Here is a 23,251-nt window from a genome sequence, read left to right as displayed (position 1 = left end):
AAGAGAGTGCTAAAAGAAGGAAAAAACGGCAACCAAGGAATAGAAGGACATATGTCTGCATTTTGAGGCCAATGTAGACATTACAAAATTAAGCATTTTGTATTGGATTTGTGCTTTTTTGCTCTCTTTTTCAAACACTTCAAAAGTAGCTGCTATTATTGGTGCAATAGAAACCACCCCAATTAACTTTGCCCCTAAGGCAAAGGTGACCTGTAAGTGCTAAACCTATGGGACTGAATTGACTGAGGTGCTCCTCACCCTTGTTTGTCTAAAGGTAAATTCCTTCCATCTTGGCTCTTAACTGGGGAAAAGGCAACTCCTTTTAGTTGCAGCACTCCTCTGTAGTTTGTATTTCATTTATTCCCTATGAGCAAAGTCAATCTAGAGAAATCCTCATTCCTGAGGCGACTGTATCCAATCAGCATACACCCACAGTGTCTCTCCCCCCCCCATTCTTTTGCCACTTTATTCTAGTGTCACATAAAATAAAATAATGTTTGCTAACATTTGTTTGTGTGTTACGTGGGTGATAGAAACTGAGAACCATGAAATCTGGATAATGCGGTAGACTCCTTTAGCACCAATTGTGGAGCTAGCTCGAGGATAGGGTAGCTGAGCAATGGGCTTTTCTGGAAATCAAGTTGAAAAATCAAACCCAAGGATGAAAAAACAAGGACAAGTAAAAGCAAAGGAGATTTACAAATTTGCCATTTTAACCTTAATGGCTTAGACTACAGACCTGTATATAGACACGCATAACAAATATATCATGTTCACATACTGATGCATATTTTAGCAAGCCTGAAAGTCAAGGAAGAAGAAAGTAGGAATGTACTTCAACAATATTAACAAATAATGTGTCTTATGTTTTGAAACCTAGTGGGTCTCGTTTTCATTTTTTTATAGCAATGTAGATCTAGATCACATATCACATATAGATCACATGGGTTTCCTTGGACTGAAGTGCAATAGCAAGTCTATAAAATAGGAACTAGAATAATTGGAGGGGGGAAAGGAAATGATAAATGAAGTTAAAAGATCAGAAATATTTTTAAAAATATCTTATTTATTTTTACACTTTTCCCCCTAATCTCGCTTCCCTCCCCCCACCGCCCACAGAAGGCAATCTGCCGGTCTTTACTTTGTTTCCACGGTATAGACATCGATCCAAACTGAACGGATCACAAATGTTTTTGATGAGGAGCTGGGAGTCAGGGGTAGAAGGCGGCCCAGCACTAAGCCACAAGGCAGTCTGGCTGTTTTTCTTAGTTCATGGATCCGCAGTGTTTCTAATTGTGAAAGTGTGGAGCGGAGGAGGAAGCCCCAGGAGCCCGCAAGCCGGGGGAGGGCGGCAAGGTGGGCGGGCGCATCCCCGGGTGGGAGGAGCCTGTTCCAAAGCTGGCTCGGTTAATAAAGTAAAACCGCGGGCTCCGGGGAAGGCAATGGTTTTGTGTTTTCTGGACAGAAAGCTGCGGGCTGCTCAGAAGGGAGCGCCCGGCGCGGGCGGCCCCGCCTGGCCGCCGCACCTGCCGGGAGACGCCGGCCCTCGGGCGTCTGCGCCGATCGCCCGCCCCACACTGCGGCCCCCGCCGGGGGAGGGAGGCACCCTGTGACCTTGGCTCCGGCGACGTCACGCACGCACGTCAGCGCGCGCGCCCCCGCGAGGCTCGGCCTCGACGCCCTCCTTCCGGTCTGGGGCTCCGCCCCTCCCGGCCCGGGACCCCGCCTCCTCGGCCCGGGTTAAAGCCGGCGGCCGGTCGGCGCTCCTCACCCCCGGCCCGTCCCTGCCCTCCCGCGCCCCGCGCGGCTCCCTCCCGGCGGCGCCCGCCTCCGCCTCCTGCCCCCGCGCCCAGCCCGGCTCCGGAGCCTCGGCTTCCCGCCGCCTCGGCCAGCATGGAGGAGGAGTGCAGGGTCCTGTCCATCCAGAGCCACGTCGTCCGCGGCTACGTGGGCAACCGGGCGGCCACCTTCCCCTTGCAGGTGAGGCGCGGGCGGAGGCCGGGGGCGCGGGGGCGCGGGGGCGCGCGGGCGCGCTGGGTGGGCGAGTCCGCGGCCGGGCTCCCTCAGCCCCCCCGCGCCTTCTTCTGGGGACTTTATGTAACTAAGCCTTTTGTCCGGGGCCCCTGGCCGGGGGGCCGGGCGCTGCCCAGCCGTGGGTGTGCGGCTGCGTGCATGCATGTGCCCCCGCCTGCAACAGCACACAGGTGCACACACACCTGTGTGGCTCCTAGGAGCCGGGCAGGATGCAGCCGTGCGTGCGTGTGTGTGTGTGTGTGTGTGTGTGTGTGTGTGTGTGATGTTGGGATCGCTGGGCAAGGCTTGTATGTACCCACACGTGCAAATCTATACATGCGGGTACACACATGTCTTGCTTATTGGAGTTGGGGCAGGGTAGGGCTGTTTATGTATGCAACTATATGTATACATGAACATGATAAATATGTGTGTGATGTTGGGATAGCTGGGCAAGGCTTGTATGTACCCACACGTGCAAATCTATACATGGGGGTATACACATGTCTTGCTTATTGGAGTTGGGGCAGGGTAGGGCTGTTTATGTATGCAACTATATATATATATGGACATGATAAATATGTGTGTGATGTTGGGATAGCTGGGCAAGGCTTGACTTTTACACCCATTTTATATATTTGTAAAGCTTATATATTTATAGTTCATGCAACTGCATGTACATCTACATTATAAATATATATTTACAGGAGGTTGAGACAGCTGGGCTAGGCTTGACACTACATTTATAGCTATTACTAAATATACATTATACATCTACATATATGTATGTACACATGTATAGACATGTTTGTTTTATAGGAATTGCAGCAAGGTACAAAGGCTTGACACATTTTATATTTATGTATATAATGTGTATCTACATTATAAATATATATGTATAGGAGATTGGGGTAACTGGGCTAGGTTTAACATTTAGGAGATTCATTTTATATGTCTTTACATCTATATCATATGCATCTACACATATGTGCTCACACATGCAAATTTATACATGTGGATATACACATGTTGATTATAGGAGTTGGGGCAGGGTAAGGTTATTTGTTTATGTATAGAACTAATATACATCTAAACTATGTGTATGTGTGATATTAGAATAACTGGTCTAGGCTTGACATTTACACCCATTTTATATATTTGTTTATTAGGCTTATATATTTATAGTTCATGCAACTGTATGTACATCTACATGATAAACATGTATATTTATAGGAGGTTGAGGCAGCTGGGCTAGGCTCAACACATCATTAAATATATCATGCATCTACATATATGTATGTGCTCACATGTGCAAATTTAGACATGGATATAGATGTTTGTTGGTGTATGGGAGGTTGGAACTAGGGCAAGGCTAGGATCTTCTCAGGTAGCACTTAGCTCTTTTTTTAAAAAATATTTTTATTTATAGTTTTCACCAATCATTTTTTTTTGCAAGGTTTTTTTTTCTCCCTCCCTTCTTTCCTTTCCCTCTTCACCCCAAAGAAAGCAATCTAAAAAGGCTCTAAATGTATAATTATGCTAAACATAAATCCATGTAAATCATATTATAAAAGAATAAACAAATCCAAATGAAAGCAAAAAAACAACGTAAGGCAAACTTTAAAAATTTAAGATATTAAGCTTTGGTCTTCATTTTAAATTCTACAGTTCCTTCTCTGGATGTGGATGGTATTTTCCATCTTTTACAATTGTCTTTGGTTATTGTACTTGCTGAAATGAACAAGACCATCACTCAATGTTGTTGTATATATATAATGTTCTTCTGGTTCAGCAGCACTTAGTTCTTAAGCAGACACCTTGTCATCTTGTTGTTCAGTCACTTTTCAGTTGTTTCTTCTTCTTGACCCCATTTGGGGTTTTCTTAGCAAAGTTACTAGAATAGGTTGCCATTTCCTTCTCCATCTCATTTTGCAGAAAAGAAATCCTGGCAAATAGGGTTAAGTGACTTGGCCTAGGACCACACTGCTAGTGCCTTTTAGGTCAGGTTTAAATTTCAGTCTTCTTGATGTGCATTGCCCAGTTTTCTATCAGACTTCATCATTTGGCTGCCCCAAGCAGACACTTAGAATATTCCTGTCATACATTTTTGTGTGTAGGTGTGGCCATACATACAAATAAATGTATACATAGATATCAAAGGTTTGAGCCTGAGGAAGATCAGTATCTTCCTTATCTTTAATTCTTTTTTTTTAGATTTTTTTTTTCAAGGCAATGGGGTTAAGTGGCTTGCCCAAGGCCACAAGGCTAGGTAATTAAGTGTCTGAGACCTGATTTGAACCCAGGTACTCCTGACTCCGGGGCCAGTGCTTTATCCACTGCCCCGCCTAACCGCCCCTGGCCCCTGGAAACATGTTTCAACCAGAGCTGTGCAGAAAAGGATAATAAAAGGTTTGGTAGATAACTGGGATACTGAAAAGCTAGGCTGTTGTAACTGATCTTTTGATTTTTTTTTTTTTGTCGGGAGAACAGTATTACTATAGTAAAAATACTCTGCTAAACAACTGCCAAGCCCCCTTTTTTTAGTGTGAGGGATAAAGTGGAATTTTAAGTATTTTTAAAAATAAAATTCACTAGATGTTGATAGCTTTTAAGACATTTTTTTTAAGGCAGTCAAGGTTAAGTGACTTGCTCATATTCATACAGCAAGTGCCTATTCTTGTCTTTGAACTCAAGTCCTCCTGACTCCAGAACCAGTGCTTCATCCATTGTACTGCCTACCTGCTCCAGATTAGCATATCTATCTTTCCAAGGTTCCTGCAAAGTGAAAACCTTTTTAAATAGACTTTGTTACCTATTCTTAAGAAAAGTGCCATTTCTTAAACTAATAGTCAGCTTTTGTCTTAGATATTTAAGAGATTCTAAACAGATTTTTCTTTTTCTTTTTTCTTTTCTTTTTTAGGTTTTTGCAAGGCAAATGGAGTTAAGTGGCTTGCCCAAGGCCACACAGCTAGGTAATTATTAAGTGTCTGAGATCATATTTGAACTCAGGTACTCCTGACTCCAGGGCTGGTGCTTTATCCACTATGCCACCCAGCCGCCCCTTTTATTTAGGTTTTTATAGATCAAATGTTCCTTCTCCTTGGGTGACATACAAAAGACCTATTAATAAAAAAAAAGTTGTGAATTAAAACAGGTGCTCTGGATTGTTTGAATATGGCAGAGGAAACAAAGTAAACATAGTAAACAAAGTAAAAATAGGATTTTTTTTTAAGATTTCCCTCTTTAGATTAAAGAATAGACTGAAGTGAAGGCCACAGTTTATTGTTTTTGGTTCCATCCAAAATCATGCATTTTTTTTTAAACCTTTGGATCAGAGGACAGAAAGTTTATTTGGTTTGTTTTTGTGAATTTCATTTGGGCTACATAGATGTTGCCAAAGTCAGTATCTTTTTAGGGATCTTATTTTTTGAATTTTAGGGATCTTAATTTTGATTTTGTTGCTGATTTCCAAATATTTTATTTCTTTTGTTATTTTTATAATTTGTGGGTTTGCTTATTGTTTTCAATTGTTGTAAACAAATTGTTTAGGGCATATATTAAGAGTCTGTAAGAGTACTCTAATAACCATGGATAATTAAAGATTTCTATTCAGAAGGTATTTGAAAAACATTTTTCATCTTGATGAAGCAGAAGAAAGGAAAATAAGAGGTAAAAGAGACCCTGGGGAGTGGTGGTGTATCCTGGAGGAGGGCCAGAACCAGAGATAATTTGGCAGTGAGATGTTTATAATACAATGGTTCGAAAGTTATTTAAATAGCCTCCTTTATATCCTCCTCCCACTAGTCTGTCTTTCACACAGAATTACCTTTTTTATATATATAGATCTGATTCTTTCACTCCTTTGCTCAGATATCTAAAGTAATTTCCTTTTAAAGTCAGTATCCTTCACCAGGCATTGAAAGACCTTCAAAATATCTCTTTACATGATACTATGTATATAGCAGGAACTCAATAAATACTGAGTCATTGTTTTAATGATCAAGGAATTGAGGCAAACAGGGTTAAATGACTGGGGTCACAAAGCTAAACGTCTGAGGCAGAATTTGAACCCGGGTCTTCCTGACTCCAGATCTGAAGCTCTATCCACTGTATATGTAGCTGTTCAAAAGCAAAATTGTAATTAGTAATAACCAATCTTGTGTTTTTCGTCATTCTTTGCCCACATTATGTGTGCTTCATTTTTTTGGTAGTAATGGGAATTCTGGCACATGGAGCAGATTTAATTAGGAAGGGGAACAGGAGGTTGAAAGAAATCCTGGAACATTACAAGTGAATACATACTACTTAGAAGGCTCAGTTATGAATGATGATATGGATTAGAAAAGAATGGCAGTCAGGCAAAAAGAAAACAAGAATGTTGTCACAACCCTTAAAAGGCATCCAGGTATAGTGTGGTCAGCAGTTTCAAGTAAAACAGATAGGTTTACACCCTAAGAGCAACATGGAGTTGATGATCAATCTTAATGGACTTGCTCATTTCATCAGTGCGACAATCAGGGACATTTTTGGAGTATCTGTGATGGAGAATACCATCTGTATCCAGAGAAAGAATTGTGGAGTTTGAACAAAGACCAAAGACTATTACTTTTAATATAAAAAAACCCTGTAATCTTATTATGTAATTTTGCTATCTCTTATATTTTATTTTTTCTTTAAGGATATGATTTCTCTCTCAACCCATTCAACTTAGATCAATGTATAGCATGGAAACAATGTAAAGACTAACAGACTGCTTTCTGTGGGGGGGTGGGGGGAGGGAAGCGAGATTAGGGGAAAATTTGTAAAATTCAAAAAGAAATAAATTTTTAAAAAATAAAAAAAACAGGTTTAAAAGAATGAGGCTTGAACAAAAACCCTCAAATTTGTTAGGTAAGAGATTATAGCTTTAGAGAAAGCAATGTTAATTGAGGGTGAAATCAAAAGCCAGAATAGGTGGACCAAAGATTGTGTTAAAGAAGTAGTAATGAATGTGAGGTGTTTGAGAAAGGAAGAAGAGTTCTTGAACAATCTCTTGAGTAGATAGTAAGTTGGGAGAGACTTGGCCATGCTGGAAATAAAAGTAGATAAGGAGAGTGGAGATGGGTTCAGGGAAGATAGAAGGAGAGGCCTTAAAGGCGCAGACTACACAAAAATAATTCAAGATTATAGGTTTTATTGAAGATCATGACTAGGAATTTAACATTAAAATATAAGGCCAGAAACTATTCTGCAATGGATAAGTGATCAAAGAATATGAACAAATAGTTCTCCAAACTACTGACAACTGTATTTAAAACTGCCCAAATTACTAATAGCAAAATGCTGAACAAAACAATTCAGTTTTAACCTCATAGTCAGGAAATTAGGAATAGCTAATTTTAGAAGAGTTGTAGAAAGATAGGGATATCAATATATATGTATTGATTTAGCCATTCTGGAGGTGGTTTGGGTTTATGTTAATAAAAAAGATAAAACATCCATACTCATTGGTCCCAGATATTCCTTCTTAATGCATATGCCTAATAAGTCAGTTTGAGAAAAAGTCATTTTTTTTGGTAGTAGTAAAGAATTGAATAAAATACAGATTAATCAGATGGGAAATAGCTAAACAAATTGTAGTACAAGGATAGAATGGAATATTGTTGTCATAAAAAATGGAAAATACATAGGAGGACTTGGGAATTGAGTAGAGTAAGCAAACCCAAAAAAGCAGTATATATGACTGTTAATGTAAATGAATACTGATTCTTTATCCCCTTGGGAGATGGTTGAGAAAATGTACTATTGAACTTTCCCATTGACCATAAACATACTTATTTTTCCTCTAGTCTCAAACCCCTTAATTTTTCCCTCTATGGTTACTAGTTATCTTAGGTTGTTGAGGCTTTAATGAAATAATAAGTATAAAACACTGGCACATTGATTGAAAATTATAACCATATCCAGAGATAAAACTATGGAGTCTAAATGCAAATCAAAACGCACACTATTTTTCATTTTTGTTTTTTCTTTATCTGAGGCAATGGGGTTAAGTGATTTACCTAAGGTAACACAACTGGTAATGTCCGAGTTTGCATATGAACTCAGCTCATCCTGACTTCTGGGTCAGTGCTCCATCCACTGCCACTTAGTTCCCCTTCACCTCATGATTTTTTCCTTGAGTCTTTCACAACACAACTAATTGAAATATGTCAAGCTATCTTTATGTGAAATTGGAAAAAAAATACAATTAAATAAAAGTTTCAAAAACCCTACTGGTATATAGAACTGCACTATATAAAATCTCTACCCTTCTAAATTTGGGGGTTTTTGCAAGGCAGTGGGGTTAAGTGACTTGCCCAAGGTCACATACCTAAGTCAGTATTAAGTGTCAGAGGCCAATTTGAACTTAGGTCCTCCTGACTCCAGGGCCGGTGCTCTGCCCCACCTAGTTGCCCCTACCCTCTAAATCTAAGCCAGACTGCCTGAGAAAGGAAAATTTCCAAAGTGGCACTCATGGGCAAGCTGGTAGCACAGTGGATAGAGATCTAAGTCTGGAGGCCGGAGTTGTAAAAAGTTCAAATCCAGCTTCAGACACTTGCTATATAATCCTGACAAGTTATTTAACCTTGTTTTGCCTCAGTGTCCTCATCTGTAAAATGTGCTGGAAAGGGAAATCACTCCAGCATTTCTGCCAAAAAAAAGTCACAGTGCTGTAATAAAGCAAAACTATAAGCAAGTGACATAACACTGCACATGAATGACAGTATTCCAGTGACAGCGTTCATCAGCAAGTACTGAATCATTCTTAATTCTATAATTAGCATTATTTGATAATAGTCTTTCTTATGTAAATTCAACTTTGTAATGCAGTGGATTTAATACAATGGACTTACCCTTGGGAACTAGAAAAAATAATACAGAACAAATAAAAGGAAACCTAAAAATAGAAATAGGATTTTAAAAAAATGTTGCCTCAATTATAATTTCAATGTGAAAGAGAGCAAAGTTTTATCAAAATTATACAACTCACAACCAATAATTTTTTGCTAAAATAGTGGGGAACATTGGAGTAGATACAATTGAGAGAAGTATTATATTAGTATTAATAACTAACTTAATTTATAATCTGTCCTTTTCCTCATTTCTATTGAATCCCAAAAAGATTATTTAGTGTTAGAAGGACATTCTTCCAGGCATTCCAAGGCAACTGCTAGGGCTGGACTCTTAGTTTTTCCTCTATCAACAAAAGTCAACTTCAGCTATATCTTTTCCCTAGTACTTGTTCCATTGTCCTGAATTTCCTCCTTTAGAGTTAGATCATGAAGCTCTTTGAGGAAAAACTAGCCAAAGAGGAAATGATTTCCCCTGCCCAGATAACTCATGATCAAGTCACATTCTTTGCTGGCTGAGCTGTAGACTTTTAGTCTACTTCCTAATTAAATGTTCACCAATCCGGGTTATCTATCCAGAGGCCTTCTCTGTCTGAAAGTACACCTCCTTTAAAGTTTTTCAGAGCCTTCCTAGATGTCTGGTTATAGAGAGAAATCACTGACCATCAATTAGTTAGCCTAACAAATTATTATCTGGAAACTGTCTTGTGTTTTATTTGCTACAATATAAAACAAAACAAAATAAAATATTTAATATTTGCATCAGTAATACTGGAATATGGAGAAAATGTAAAAAAATAATCCTCATACAAGCTCCCATTTCTAGTGGTGGTATGTGTAGTAGAGTATCTTAATACGTCACTGCTGAGGCCAGAAAAGTCCAGAACAAAAGTGTCTTGCAGTTTATACCCAAAAGAAATAAGATATCTTCTTCTTGATGAGTTCTAGTCATCTGTTCCAGACACAATATATCCTGAGGTATTGAAAAACTATTGGATGTGATTGTTTAGTTACTTTCAATGTTCATTGAAAGATTTTGGAGAGTGAGAGAGATGAATGTATTGAGGATTGCAGAAGGAAAAATATTATCTTCCTCCCCCCCCAGTAGATAGATTTTTATATCCAATTACATATAAAAACAATTTTCATCATTCATTTGATTTCCAAATTTTCTTTCTCCCTCCTTTCCCTCTCTACTCTCCAAAGATAGTATGCAATTTGATGCAGGTTATTATATATGTGAAATCATGTAATTCATACCCATATTATTCATGTTGTGAAAGAAGAAACAGAACAAATGGAAAAAACTTAAAAAAATAAAATGAAAGTAATTTGTTTCTTTTTTAGGGTTTTTTTTTTGCAAGGCAAATGGGGTTAAGTGGCTTGCCCAAGGCCACACAGCTAGGTAATTATTAATTGTTTGAGACTGGATTTGAACCCAGGTACTCCTGACTCCAAGGCTGGTGCTTTATCCACTCCGCCACCTAGCCGCCCCAATAACTTGTTTCAATCTACATTCAGACTCCCATCAGTTCTTTTCTCTGGATGTGGATAGTATTTTCTTTTGGACATGTCTTGAATCATTTATTGCTAACAAGAAACCAAGACAGATCATCACAGTTGTACTATTACTGCATACAATGTTGCTGATACATGTGTATGTTCTATTTCTGCAGACTTCATTTTGCATCAGTTCATATAAGACAAGATTTTTCCTAAAATCCTGCTCATCATTTCTTTATAACTCAGTAGTATTCATATACCATAACCATTCCCAGTTTTCATTTCTTTGTTCACATATTTTTGTACATAATAAGTCCTTTTCCCTTACGTTCTCCTTAGTACATAAACCTAATATTGGTATTTCTGGGTAAAAGGGTATTCAGTTTTATTGCCCTTTGAGCATAGTTCTAAATTACTCTCCAGAATAGTTGAATCAATTCACAACAATGCATTACTGTCCCTATTTTCATATTAACCAATCTGATAGATGGTTCAGAGTTATTAACTTGCATTTCCCTAATCAGCATTTTTTTTTTTTTAGTATGACTAGGTACCTTTGCTTTCTTTAATTTAAAACTGCCTGTTCATATTCTTTGACCATTTTATCAACTGAGGAATGACATGTATTCTGGGTCTGAATTTCCTCATCTGCAAAATTGAGGTAGTTTCAGATGTTTTTTCCATCCTTAAGGGTTGTGTTCCTAAGGTATGTCAAATTTGAGACTTAAGGAATAAACACATCAGTGTTGATGAGATCATTGAGACTGTAGAGAAGAAACCCCACATTATACATGGCTTTAAGGTACTGGCATGAATTTTATTGTTGTAGTCCACATGTTTGTTTGTCTTCTTGCTCTTGCCTACTTCATTCTGCACTAAATCATAGGATCTTTCCCAGCTTCTCTTTATCTTATCTAATATTGTTTCTTGTAGTACACCTAATCATTTCATTGTATACCATAATATCAATAGGTGTTTCCTTCTTTCTAGTTCTTAGCTACCACACAATTGCTATTCAGGAACTTTGTTGTCATTTTCTCGCTTAATGTATATGCCTAAAAATCTCTGGGTTAAAATATATTTAAATTGTTTGTAATTTGTAGTTCCAGATTGCTTTCAGAAATTGTTTTTTTCATCTATGGTTCCACCAACAATGAACTTCTCTACTTATCTTCCCACAGTCCTTCCAACATAAATTATTTGCCATTTTTTTGGTCATCTTTGTTAGTTTACTGGTTGTGAAGTGGAATCTTCAGGTTGATTTTATTTGTATTCCTCTTTGTAAATTAATTTATTTGGAACATTCTTTCATATCATTTTTTATACTTTGCAGGGTTTTTTTTTTTTGAGACTTGCTCCTACTTTGGGGAATGACTTTTTTTTTTTTTTTAGGTTTTTGCAAGGCAAATGGGGTTAAGTGGCTTGCCTGAGGCCACACAGCTAGGTAATTATTAAGTGTCTGAGACCAGATTTGAACCCAGGTACTCCTGACTTCAAGGCCAGTGCTTTATCCACTGCGCCACCTAGTTGCCCTGGGGAATGACTTTTGATCTTTTATATACATATATCTCAGAAGTTACAAGGATTTTTTTCCTTTTTGGCTTTTTTTATTTCATCTAATATACATAAATTTTTTGTGTAAAATATTTTCAGTTTCATTTTATAAAGTTATCTGTTTTATTTTTTATAATTGTCTCTCCATTGTTTAAAAATACATCTCATATCCATAACTCTGAAAGGTATTATATGATCTTTCTCTTCTAATTTTTTACAATATGATCTTTAATATTAAGACCTCATATCAAGATTGTCACTGAGGAAGACAGATACAGAATCAAGATTATGTTAGCTTTTTTTTAAAACCATATCTCACTGCCAACTCTTTGAACTTGTGTAAGCAACTAAAACCCCCAGATCCTTTTTTTTAGAACTGACATATACCTATTTTATACCATATACCTATTTTATACCATATACCTATTTTATATTGGAGGTTGATTTTTTCACATTTCTGGTAGCAGTGTTTAGAAAACAGAATTCTATAGAAAACTTAATTATATCTTTCATTATATATATTCCTTTATTCAAGTTAGTGATAAAAATGTTACAGCACAAATTCTTTGAAACCTATCACATTTATATCAAACCATTAGAGGGGATGGGTAAAAATGATCCAGAACTAAGGTTTTGAAAAGCATGAATAGTCTCAAGAATAGATGTTAGTATTAAATTAAAATGATTAACTATAAAGTCAAGATCTAAAGTAGGAAAAATCAAGACCAGAGCATAAAAGGGTGAACTCTCTAAAAGTGGTTCTATGTGAAATATTGAACTGTGGACTTCAGAAGTGTCTGGTAGACTTTCATGAAAACACTGTACACCCTAACAGCAACATGGGAGTGATGATCAACCTTGATGGATTTTCTCATTCCATCAGTGCAACAATCAGGGACAATGATTGCCTGCAATGGAGAATACCATCTGTATCCAGACAAAGAACTGTGGAGTTTGAACAAAGTTCAAGGACTATTCCCATTAATTTAGGGGAAAAAAACAGATATCTTATTGTCTAATCTTGTCATCTCTTATACTTTTTGTCTCCTTAAGGATATGATTTCTCTTTCATCACACTCAATTTGGATCAATGTACAACATGGAAACAAAGTGAAGACTGACAAATTGCTTTCCTGTGGGGGGTGGGGGAGGGAAGTAAGATTGGGGGAAAATTTGTAAAAACTCAATAAATAAAATCTTTAATAAGAGCAAAAAAAGAGTTTCATGAACTGATGTTGAGTGAAGTGAGCAGAACCAGAAGAACATTGTAGACATGAACATCAAGGTAGTGTGATGTTATGATCATCAGTAATACAATGATCAAAGAGAATTCTAAAGAATTTACATAGAAAATACTATCTACATCCAGAGAAAGAACTATGGAGTCTGAATATAGACCAAAGTCCATTCTTTTTTTTTAGGTTTATTTTATTTTTTTTTTTTTGCAAGGCAAATGGGGTTAAGTGGCTTGCCCAAGGCCATTCAGCTAGGTAATTATTAAGTCTCTGAGACTGGATGTGAACCCAGGTACTCCTGACTCCAGGACCAGTGCTTTATCCACTGTGCCACCTAGCTGCCCCTGTCCATTCTTTTTTTTTACAAGTTTTATTTAAGGCAATGACATTAAGTGACTTGCCCAAGGTCACATAGCTAGGCAATTGCTATGTCTGAGGTCTTATTTGAACTCAGGTCCTCCTAACACCAGGGCCATTGCTCCATCCACTATGCCACCTAACTGCCCCTACTGCTGTCCATTCTTTTTTTTTCCCCCTTAGATTTAGTAATCCTCACTTCCTAGAGTTTAGCTATCAATTTAATGCCGGTAATCCCTAGATCTAAACCATCTCTCTGTTGAACTTAAATTTTATTCTATTTCTTCAATCTATACCTCTTTTAAACTTCTTTTAGACTTCACTCTTCCTCACCACATGTCCAATCAACTGCCAGATATTCATTGAGAGAAATGATAATTATTATATTAATAATCAAGTAATTAGGATCAAGACTTTTTTCCCCTTTATTTCCCCATTGTGGAACTAGCCTCTGTAGGCCAGTCAATCTCAGGATATTACTGATTGAGATTCATGCTCTGTGGTCTGGGACCAATCCCATCCAACCTTGAAGTCCTTACTTCTGTTCTTTGTAAAGAGAACCTAATTCTTGTGAATTCTTCTAGGTGAATTCTTGCCCTTAGGAAATAATACAGAAAGATCAGAAGGACCCCACCCAACTAGAAGATTTAATCTTGTTGAATTCTTGCTTTTAGGAATAACTCAGTTTCTTTTGGAGAAAACAATACTATCTGGTTTGAAATGGATTCCTTTGTCCAGATTGCTGAATCTCCCCATACCAGGTTCTTATCTGGAGGAGCTTGAAGACTTCTAGTTCACCCCTCATTAATTATTTACAAAAGGGTTGCTTTTCACCTGTCAGGGGTAATTATTAATTGCTCAGAAACTTTCTCATACTTTTTATTAGTCTCCTTCCATTACATCTCTAGCGTCTGACTCTTTCTCCAGATAGCCACTTCCCCTTACTTTTGATGCTCCTCAACTTTCACCAGCCTCCTTTGAGGTACCTATCTCATCTTTCCCTCCAACTTCCTCACTGCTGCCAAAGTAATTTTCCTAAAACACGAATCTGTCTCTTTTTTATCATTTAAAATATTTCTACCTTAATATTCTCTGTACTCAATGATCTACTCAAAATTGGTCATCTGTTTTTCACTCTTCTGTAGTACTCCTGTCGCCTTAATTTTGCAGTGACCATTCCTATTAATGTAATCTCCTCTTACCTTAGCTTAATAGATTCCCTGATATTTTCTTTTGAGAAGAAACTCAAACTAGCTTCTGCCTAAAGCATTTATTGTTTTCTTTATCTTTGTTTTACTTTTAATAACTTTATAGTCAGTAACCTTGACATTCTTCTCACAAAAGTCATTGTTAAAGTGAGGTAGGAGAGCCTTTTATTGAGGCATAAGAGACACTGAAAATCTACATACTAAATTAGATCTTACCTTATTATCATGGCAGCAATTATTCTATTTGAAGACTAGTAAACCTATGTTTCTGTTCTGGGCCTTTTGTATTTGTATGCTTTATTGTATAATCCAATTATAAATTCTAAACTATTTTTCCATGGCATCATATGGGGGTTTGTATGTATTAAAATAAAATCCTAAGCTTTGAGATAGATATGTAGTCATTGAAGTAGATCCTAATTTTTATAATTTCCTTTTTTAAAGCATGTTCTAGACTTTAGGACTTCATTTTAGATCACTAAATTTTGTTCTTTTTCTATTGCAGGTTTTGGGATTTGAAATTGACACAGTCAATTCAGTCCAGTTTTCAAATCACACAGGTAAAAAAAAGACCTTTAGTTATCTCAGTAATTTTAATAATTGACAAGTACCTTTATATTTGTGAGTTTAATAATTGACAAATGATAAGGCTTTGAAAAGAGACTTGCTCAGTCACAACACCATAAAGTGTCACAGGCAGGACACAAACTCAGAACTTCTAAAATTTGCAGCTCTATTCACTGCACTACACTGCCACTCTTTATTTTAATTTAAATTGTATTGTTTTGTTGTATAGAAGTATAGTGATGACAAGATTCACCAATACTTAAAAATTCTCAGTTGAAAGGATTATCCCTGAAGAAACGGATTTTGATTATAGGAGGTTCCATAATCATCATTCCATAGTGACACCATTTGTCTGTAAGCTAAACTGTTTACTTATTTTTTATTTTTTTGCAAGGCAGTGGGGTTAAGTGACTTGTCTAAGGTCACACAGTTAGGTAATTATTTAGTGTCTGAAGTTGGATTTGAACTCAGGTCCTCCCGACTCCAGGGCCAGTGCTCTAGTTACTGCATCACCTAGCCACCCCTGAAATTATTTGTTTAGATTTCTGCTACATATGACTTTGATTATGGGTGAATTAAAGCTATCATTACTTTGTAGATTTGTATTATAACACCTACATAAAACTGAAAGACATCAGGTATTAAAAGAGCAAAGTGACAGAAAACCAGGGAAAATGAACCCCATATAGGTAGGCCAAAATCTTTTCAGTTAGTGTAGTGCTACACTACACTAGGTAAATCCTGATGTGATGCTTTTTATTAGAAGACTTAAGCAATGCTCGAAAATATAATTTATAAATTGAGCTACAGTACTAAGATCCTTATTATGTAACTAGAATAAGGACATAATTGAAGAGAAAAATTTCTTTTGAATGGAGTAACTTTCAGAAAAGATTCACTAATCAATTATGTACTAGGCACTTAATAGAGATACAAAACAAAAAATAAAATAATCCCTTCTCAAGCTTACATTCTAATGGGAGAGACCACAAAGACATCCATAAGTACATACAGAATAAATAAAAACATACAAAGGGAGGGTACCAGCAATTGGTGGGAATCAGGATAGATTGTCTTTCTAAGGTGGTTCTTTTTTTTTTTTTTGGCAATGCAATGGGGTTAAGTGGCTTGCCCAAGGTCACACAGCTAGGTAATTATTAAGTGTCTGGGACTGGATTTGAACTCAGGTGCTCCCAACTCCAGGGCCTGTGCTCTATCCACTGCGCCACCTAGCTGCCCCTCTAAGGTGGTTCTTGAGAGATTCTTTGAGGGTTAGGTAAGGAGGTATTCCAAACATGTCTAGTACAAAAGCTGACCTAGTACTCTAGTTCAGAAGTGATAAGAATGAGAGATGATTGAATAGAGGGAAGTGGTCTGATGTGACAGTTGCAGATCATATCTTGCAGCTGATTGGATAGCCCTGCCTGACAATGAGCATGCTCCATAACTTGTAGCTTGGGTAGATAATCCCCTTGCCCCCCCTTAACTCCATAGAGAAATGTATCTATCAGCTGTGTTGGCTATAGTGACTCCAGTGTTCACAGGGAAATTACCTAGTTTGAAGGACCCCAGCTCTTTTATGTTAGAAGACAAGGAAACCGTGTTGTTGTTTGTTTTTGGTTCTCAAAGAAGACCATGACATCTGGGAGGTAAAGCTATGCATGTAAGTGAATTAGATTTAAATGAGGGAGGGCTGTGCAAAGTGACCAACTTCACTTTCTCCTACAGAGCCATCTGGGTCCAATGACCAGATATGGATCTGTGAGACTGGAATTGATTCAGGATACTATAAGAGACCTTGACCTTTTTTTGTTTTTTTTTTTAAATTTATTTAAGGCAATGGGGTTAAATGACTTGCCTGAGGTCACACAGCTAGGCAATTATTTAGTGTCCCAGGCTGGATTTGAACTCAGGCCCTCCTCACTCCAGGGTCAGTGCTCTATCCACTGAGACCTTGACCTTTTAAGTGCTAAATAAAACCTTTAGCAGTTCTCAGTTTACTGAGGTTATACCCATTCAGTGATCTAGACTAGATAAAAGAAAAGGAGCAAAGAATGGCCTCTTTTCCAAGGAAACAAGAAACAAAAGAAGGCTGGAAGAAGACATTACTACTACATGGCCAGATTCTATCAGTAAAAGTTATGTCCAAGAGGGAACAGTTTAAGTATTGACCCATCTACCTTGACCATCATGACCCAGTCTTCTGTAATATCCAGAATGATCCACATGGGACTGGGCTTAGGTTAGGCCAAAATGGATTGTTCAGAATTTCCCTGTACTCCATGGACTAGTTGTCCACTTTATTATTAACCTGGTGTCTTCTAAATCATGGACTTTATGTCCTTTCCACTCTTAGGCTCCCACAGTGCCTCATCATATAGATCTGGAATCTCATTGATGGTTCCACCTGGGACCTATTGTTGACCAATCAATGAGGGTCATTGTTTGGGTCTTGATAGACTCAGTGAATGTAAAGAGCAGTTGTTTTTGTTTTGACCAGAAAAATTGGGCCAAAAAATTGAGCATCTTTACCTTCTCAGATTTTTTGTTTTGGGGCTAGTTAAAAGAGGCCTAGGCCAATCTTTTTATCTAGTGGCCTTTTGAATATCAAATGGCATCCAGGGCCTCTGCAGTTGTTCTCCAGAGGAGAAAGTGAGGCTGGTCCCATTTCACTTAAATCCAATTCACTTTCCTGATGTCTTGATCCTCTCTGAGAATAAAAGACAAACAACAGTCTGTCCAAGGCTCAGGTGCAGTTCTCATCTTTCTCAAATCTTCTGTGTAGTTTGTCCTAGAAGGAACACCGCTAAATTATCATTTAGGGGAGATTTCACTCAAAAGTAGAGATCTGATTCCTCCTGAGCCTGTCTGTTTAATGGATAAGTACATTGTGAGCTGTGGGAGGGAGTGCAGTGGAGTAGAAGGTGTCATCTATGCATCTGTTTTATTTTTCTATCCATTCCTAAAGGCAACTTTCTTGCAGCAAAGGAATTTTTTTTTTGTAGCTCCCCATTTTAGCCAAAAGAAAAGAAATATCTGTAGCTGGAACAGTAAGTATTTTCTCAAGCTTATCAAAATCTATTGTGGAGATCATCTCAGCTTTGACTTCATTAGACTATGCCCTGAGGAGCAATTATTGCTCTAGTGACTCTTCAGGTTGCTAGTTGAACTTCTCTTATAACTTCCCTATTTCCTTTGGTGAAAACCCACCCAACACCTATGGAGGGAACCACTTTCCTTTTGGAATACTAATGATATTAGTTTGAGGCATTCTTGGGGGGGGGGGGTGCCCCCAGTGAAAGTTCACTAATCTCATTCTCTCTTCTCTCCTATTTCCTGTCTCTGTTCTCTTTGGAATGCAACAAAAGTTTTAGGTTGGAGACTATACTTTTATTCCTAGGTTTATTGCTTGCTAGTTGTGCGTCTTGTCTCCATCACCATCAGAGCTCTCTTCACTTAAAACATTAAGCTCTATTAGTTATCAGCCTTCATTAAATGGAACTTAAAAGGCAAGAGTAGTGTCTTTTTTATTGAATATATTGGGCCAGTTTACTTTCATTTTTTTTTCTATGCTGGCAGGTAAACTTCTACAGAATGCAGTCCTTCTCTCTTTATATTACCAGAAGGGTGACAAGGTGCGATATCCTGCAATCTGATCACTGCATTCTATATTTGGGTCCTTTTCACCCAGTGCACATCGTGATATGGACCCTGAGGCTATCTCATCCTAATTACCAACTACCCCAGATATTAGAGAAAGGCCCAACTTGTTGACGAACATAATGGATCATTGAATAGTTAACAGCCATTTAATTAAACCCTAACATTGAAGGGTTTGGTCAAGGATTCAGTTAACACTTATTTTGGGTGGATGCAAGCCCCCCCCCATTTCCCTATGGTACTAAGTTTGGTAGTTGGAGCAGGATATGGTTTTTGTGGACTCAGCACATTCAAGTCTGAAAGCCTCTAACCCCCAAGTAGGTAGACCTTTATACTGATGCCTGACTGGTATTCAAATAATCATAGTTTGAGCCTTGCCTCAACCTCAGATCAACCAAATTCTATCTTTGCTGCCTTATGAAGGTGAATAAGATTACTTTGGTAGATATTTTCCATATCTCACTAATAACTTTTTGATTACTTTGTTACTGCCTCTTTCTTTCATGCTATAAATGTGAATGTTCATTTTGATTCTATAATTCTAATCTTTCACTCTGTGATCTCCCATATTACTATGACTTCAGTCCTTCAAGATATCTTCCAAGATTTTTCTTTGAGCACCTGTCTTGTATTTCTCTTTTGCTTGATAGCTTCATCTGAGTGACCTGCCCAGCATGTCAAAAGCAATCTTCTAAATGTATTTTGTTGTTTTAAAACTGATAGTTTTTAGAAGGCTTGGAATCACCAATTCACGGCTTATGACATAATTCTCATGATTCTCCTTTGTGACCATAGCTTTCCTTTTTACCCTGTCACTATTAAAAGTCCCTTTCCAGCTCTGTCTTTTACTACTGAATTTGCATGTCCCTCAAGTTCTTTCTTTGGTCCTCTTCCTTTTATGTATTTTTTTTTGCAGATTTTTTTAAAGTTTTTGTAAGGCAATGGGTTAAGTGACTTGCCCAAGGTTACACAGCTAGGTAATTATTAAGTGTCTAAGGTCAAATTTGAACTCAGGTCCTTCTGATTCCAGAGCACTGCGCCACCTAGCTGCCCCTTACCTTTTATGCACTTTTGAAGCAGGGCACAGGAAATGCCTAGGTTGGACTTAAAGGCACTCCTTTAGGACAGGAAAGACTAGTGGGCAGAATGCCACTCATGCGAAATGAGTTCTACCTTAACCACTCCTTGGAGGGCTACCCCTGTGGCTCACATATTGGAGAACACTTGGAACCAGATGCTAAACTACTTCTCAAATACCACCCTTCTCCTACCCTATAGAAATGCATTTGAGCAAGGGCTTCTGGAAGAGTCCTCTTTACTTACCTCTCTTCTTTGCAGGATGGTCACTTTCTCTCTCAGAACCACATGCTCCAGGTCTTGGCTGCTGAAAAACTATGACTTCTGTTCCATGTGACTGGGCTCACTGAAATTCAAGCCCAGCCAGCTCTTATGGGTGCTTTCCTCTTTCTCTTTTCCTCAAGCTCTCTGGCCTAGACTATTGTTATTCAGCCTGTCCTCAAGCAATTTATTGTCTCTCCAGGAAAAAAAAGTTCTAATCTGAACTTTGCAGGTTTGTGAAATAAAATTCTGGGCTTTTTTGTCTCCAGGGCTAGTGTGAGTTTTTCACTTTCAAGTACTCTCATTTTTTTAAAGGCATCACCAATTTCTCCCACATCATTTTGTTCCCTGGTAATCTTTATTTCCAGGACTTCAATTAATAACTTTTTTTTTTTTAGGTTTTTGCAAGGCAAATGGGGTTAAGTAGCTTGCCCAAGGCCACACAGCTAGGTAATTATTAAGTGTCTGAGACTGATTTGAACTCAGGTACTCCTGACTCCAGGGCTGGTGCTTTATCCACTGTGCCACCCAGCCGCCCCAATTAATACCTTTTCTAAGACAATCCTCAACAATAGCTCTCACTCTTTTCTTCTATGCTCTAGTTCCATATTTTTGACATCTTTATATACATTCACTCACTTATCATTCATGATTTTCATTGAAAAATAATAATACTTTATTCTCCAATAGACACAAGCTTGCCAGAAACAATCATTAATTAATGATGACTTGGGGCGGCTAGGTGGTACAGTGGATAGAGCACTGGTCCCAGAATCAGGAAGACCTGAGTTCAAATCGAGCCTCAGATACCTAATAATTACCTACCTTGGGCAAGTCACTTTACCCCCATTGCTTTGTGCCCCCCACAAAAATGATGATTTAAAAATCCCTTCACTGTTCTAAAAGAATGTTCAACTGAGTCTTCTCATGCTCAGACATGTCTATAAGTAATCTGGAATTACTAATTCTAGAATTTGTGAAGAAGTCAAGACCAAATAAGGGTCCAGAGTTTAATATTTCAGTTAAAGGTGTGCTTCATCAACTAGAACAAGTCTCAATATTAAGTATAACTTTAGAAAATTCATTTTTGTAGGATTTTAATTTTCAAGTTTTTCTCCTTCATTTCCTTCTAAAAACAGCAAGCAACTTGATTTAACGTCATATATGTATATATACAGTCATGACAAACATACCTCCATAATTAATTGAACTTTTAAAAATAATCATAATTAAATGTAGATGGTTTTCTTTGTAAATTTTATTTTATACATTTAAAATTTTTCCAAGAAGGGGTCTGTAGGCTTTACCAAATTGACAAAGGACCTAGGACAGCCAGGAGTTCATTTCTCTCCAGGTTCCATGAAGGGTTTCTTCTGCTTTGCTCCTGCCTGTCTATACCATCTTCCCTCTACTCTTCAGTTTCCTTTTATATATATATATTGTCTTCCCTATTAGATATAAGCTTCTTGTGATAGGGACTGTTTTTCTACTTGTAGTTGTATTTCCAGTATTTAGCACAATGTTTTGCACATAGTAACTATTTAATATAATAATTAGGTTTCCATTATTTCTAAGTTGCTGGTGGTTAGACTCCTCCCACTTTTCCAATATTCCTTCACATTAGTAACCCATGTACACTTTGCAAGTTAGCTGACCTGGACATACTCATACATTCTATATCATGCTCTTTCTTGAATCCATACATCACTATTCTATTCTCTCCACTGACCTCACTTTTAGTAAAGATACATTTTTGTTTTCATTATTTTGTTTTGTTTTGTTTTTTGTTTTTTGCAAGGCAAATGGAGTTGAGTGGCTTGCCCAAGGCCACACAGCTAAGTAATTATTAAGTTTCTGAGGCCATATTTGAACTCAGATACTCCTGACTCCAGTGCTGGTGCTCTATCCACTGTGCCACCTAGCCGCCCCAGTCATACATTTTTTAAAATTAATTTTTATTAAAGATATTTGAGTTTTACAATTTTCCCCCATCTTGCTTCCCTCTCCCCACCCCCCTCTCAGAAACTACTCTGTCAGTCTTTACTTTGTTTCCATGTTGTACCTTGATCCAAATTGGGTGTGATGAGAGATAAATCATATCCTTAAAGAAGTCTAAGAGGTGACAAGATCAGACAATAAGATATGTTTTTTTCTAAATTAAAGGGAATAGTCCTTGAACTTTGTTCAAACTCCACAGCTCCTTATCTGGATACAGCTGGCACTCTCCTTTGGAGACATCCCAAAATTGTTCCTGATTGTTGCACTGATGGAATGAGTGAGTCCTTCAAGGTTGAACATCACTCCCATGTTGCTGTTAGGGTGTACAGTGTTTTTCTGGTTCTGCTCATTTCACTCAGCATCAGTTCATGCAAATCCCTCCAGGCTTCCCTGAAATCCCGTCACTCCTGGTTTCTAATAGAACAATAGTATTCCATGACATACATATACCACAGTTTGCTAAGCCATTCCCCAATTGAAGGACATTTACTTGATTTCCAATTCTTTGCCACCACCAGTCATACATTTTCAAGACAATTGTGGGAAAGGGAATGCATGAGGAGAACAAATAGCTAGGTCATACATAATAGTAAATTTGTGAGAACACACATGACTAGGATTTATATATAGGACTTTATCCTTCTCTGCCTGCAGTTCTTTTGATTGTTTCACATCTCTCTTAAGATCTTCAGCCTTGGAGCTGTTGCTATCTCCATTAGGATAAAGGACTAGAGATCTCAGTTGATCTAGTGTACCTCTACTTCTGTTTTTGCTGAACTGTTCTGTTGCTGCCACCTGCTGGTTCTCCATTTTTGAAACTGAGAGATGACCCTTTTTGTCAAGGGAGAAGCCCCTAGAGCTTTCTCAGCTATTTGATCAGGTCTTTGGACCTGTAAGCCCAAGTTCTTAAATCATTTAATTACATCTTTTAAACTGCTTTTTTAAT

The 23,251-nt window shown here is 37.8% G+C and overlaps 1 protein-coding gene across 1 annotated transcript in view; it reads left to right on the top strand.

Annotated features, from left to right (window-relative positions):
• The first annotated feature begins 1,729 nt into the window (after positions 1–1,729).
• The window catches only part of PDXK (pyridoxal kinase), a 42,104-nt gene continuing 20,582 nt past the window's right edge, over positions 1,730–23,251 (top strand). Inside the window, exons 1-2 of the mRNA XM_074213877.1 lie at positions 1,730–1,980; positions 15,248–15,302. Coding sequence (XP_074069978.1) covers positions 1,894–1,980; positions 15,248–15,302 — 142 coding nt within the window. The 5' untranslated portion in view covers positions 1,730–1,893. The remainder of the gene's footprint in view (positions 1,981–15,247; positions 15,303–23,251) is intronic.

The sequence above is a fragment of the Macrotis lagotis genome, chromosome 1 (assembly GCF_037893015.1).
Source record: "Macrotis lagotis isolate mMagLag1 chromosome 1, bilby.v1.9.chrom.fasta, whole genome shotgun sequence".
Taxonomy (NCBI): domain Eukaryota; kingdom Metazoa; phylum Chordata; class Mammalia; order Peramelemorphia; family Peramelidae; genus Macrotis; species Macrotis lagotis.
The sequence above is the reverse complement of the archived record's forward strand: the minus strand, read 5'-3'. Positions and strand labels throughout refer to the sequence as shown.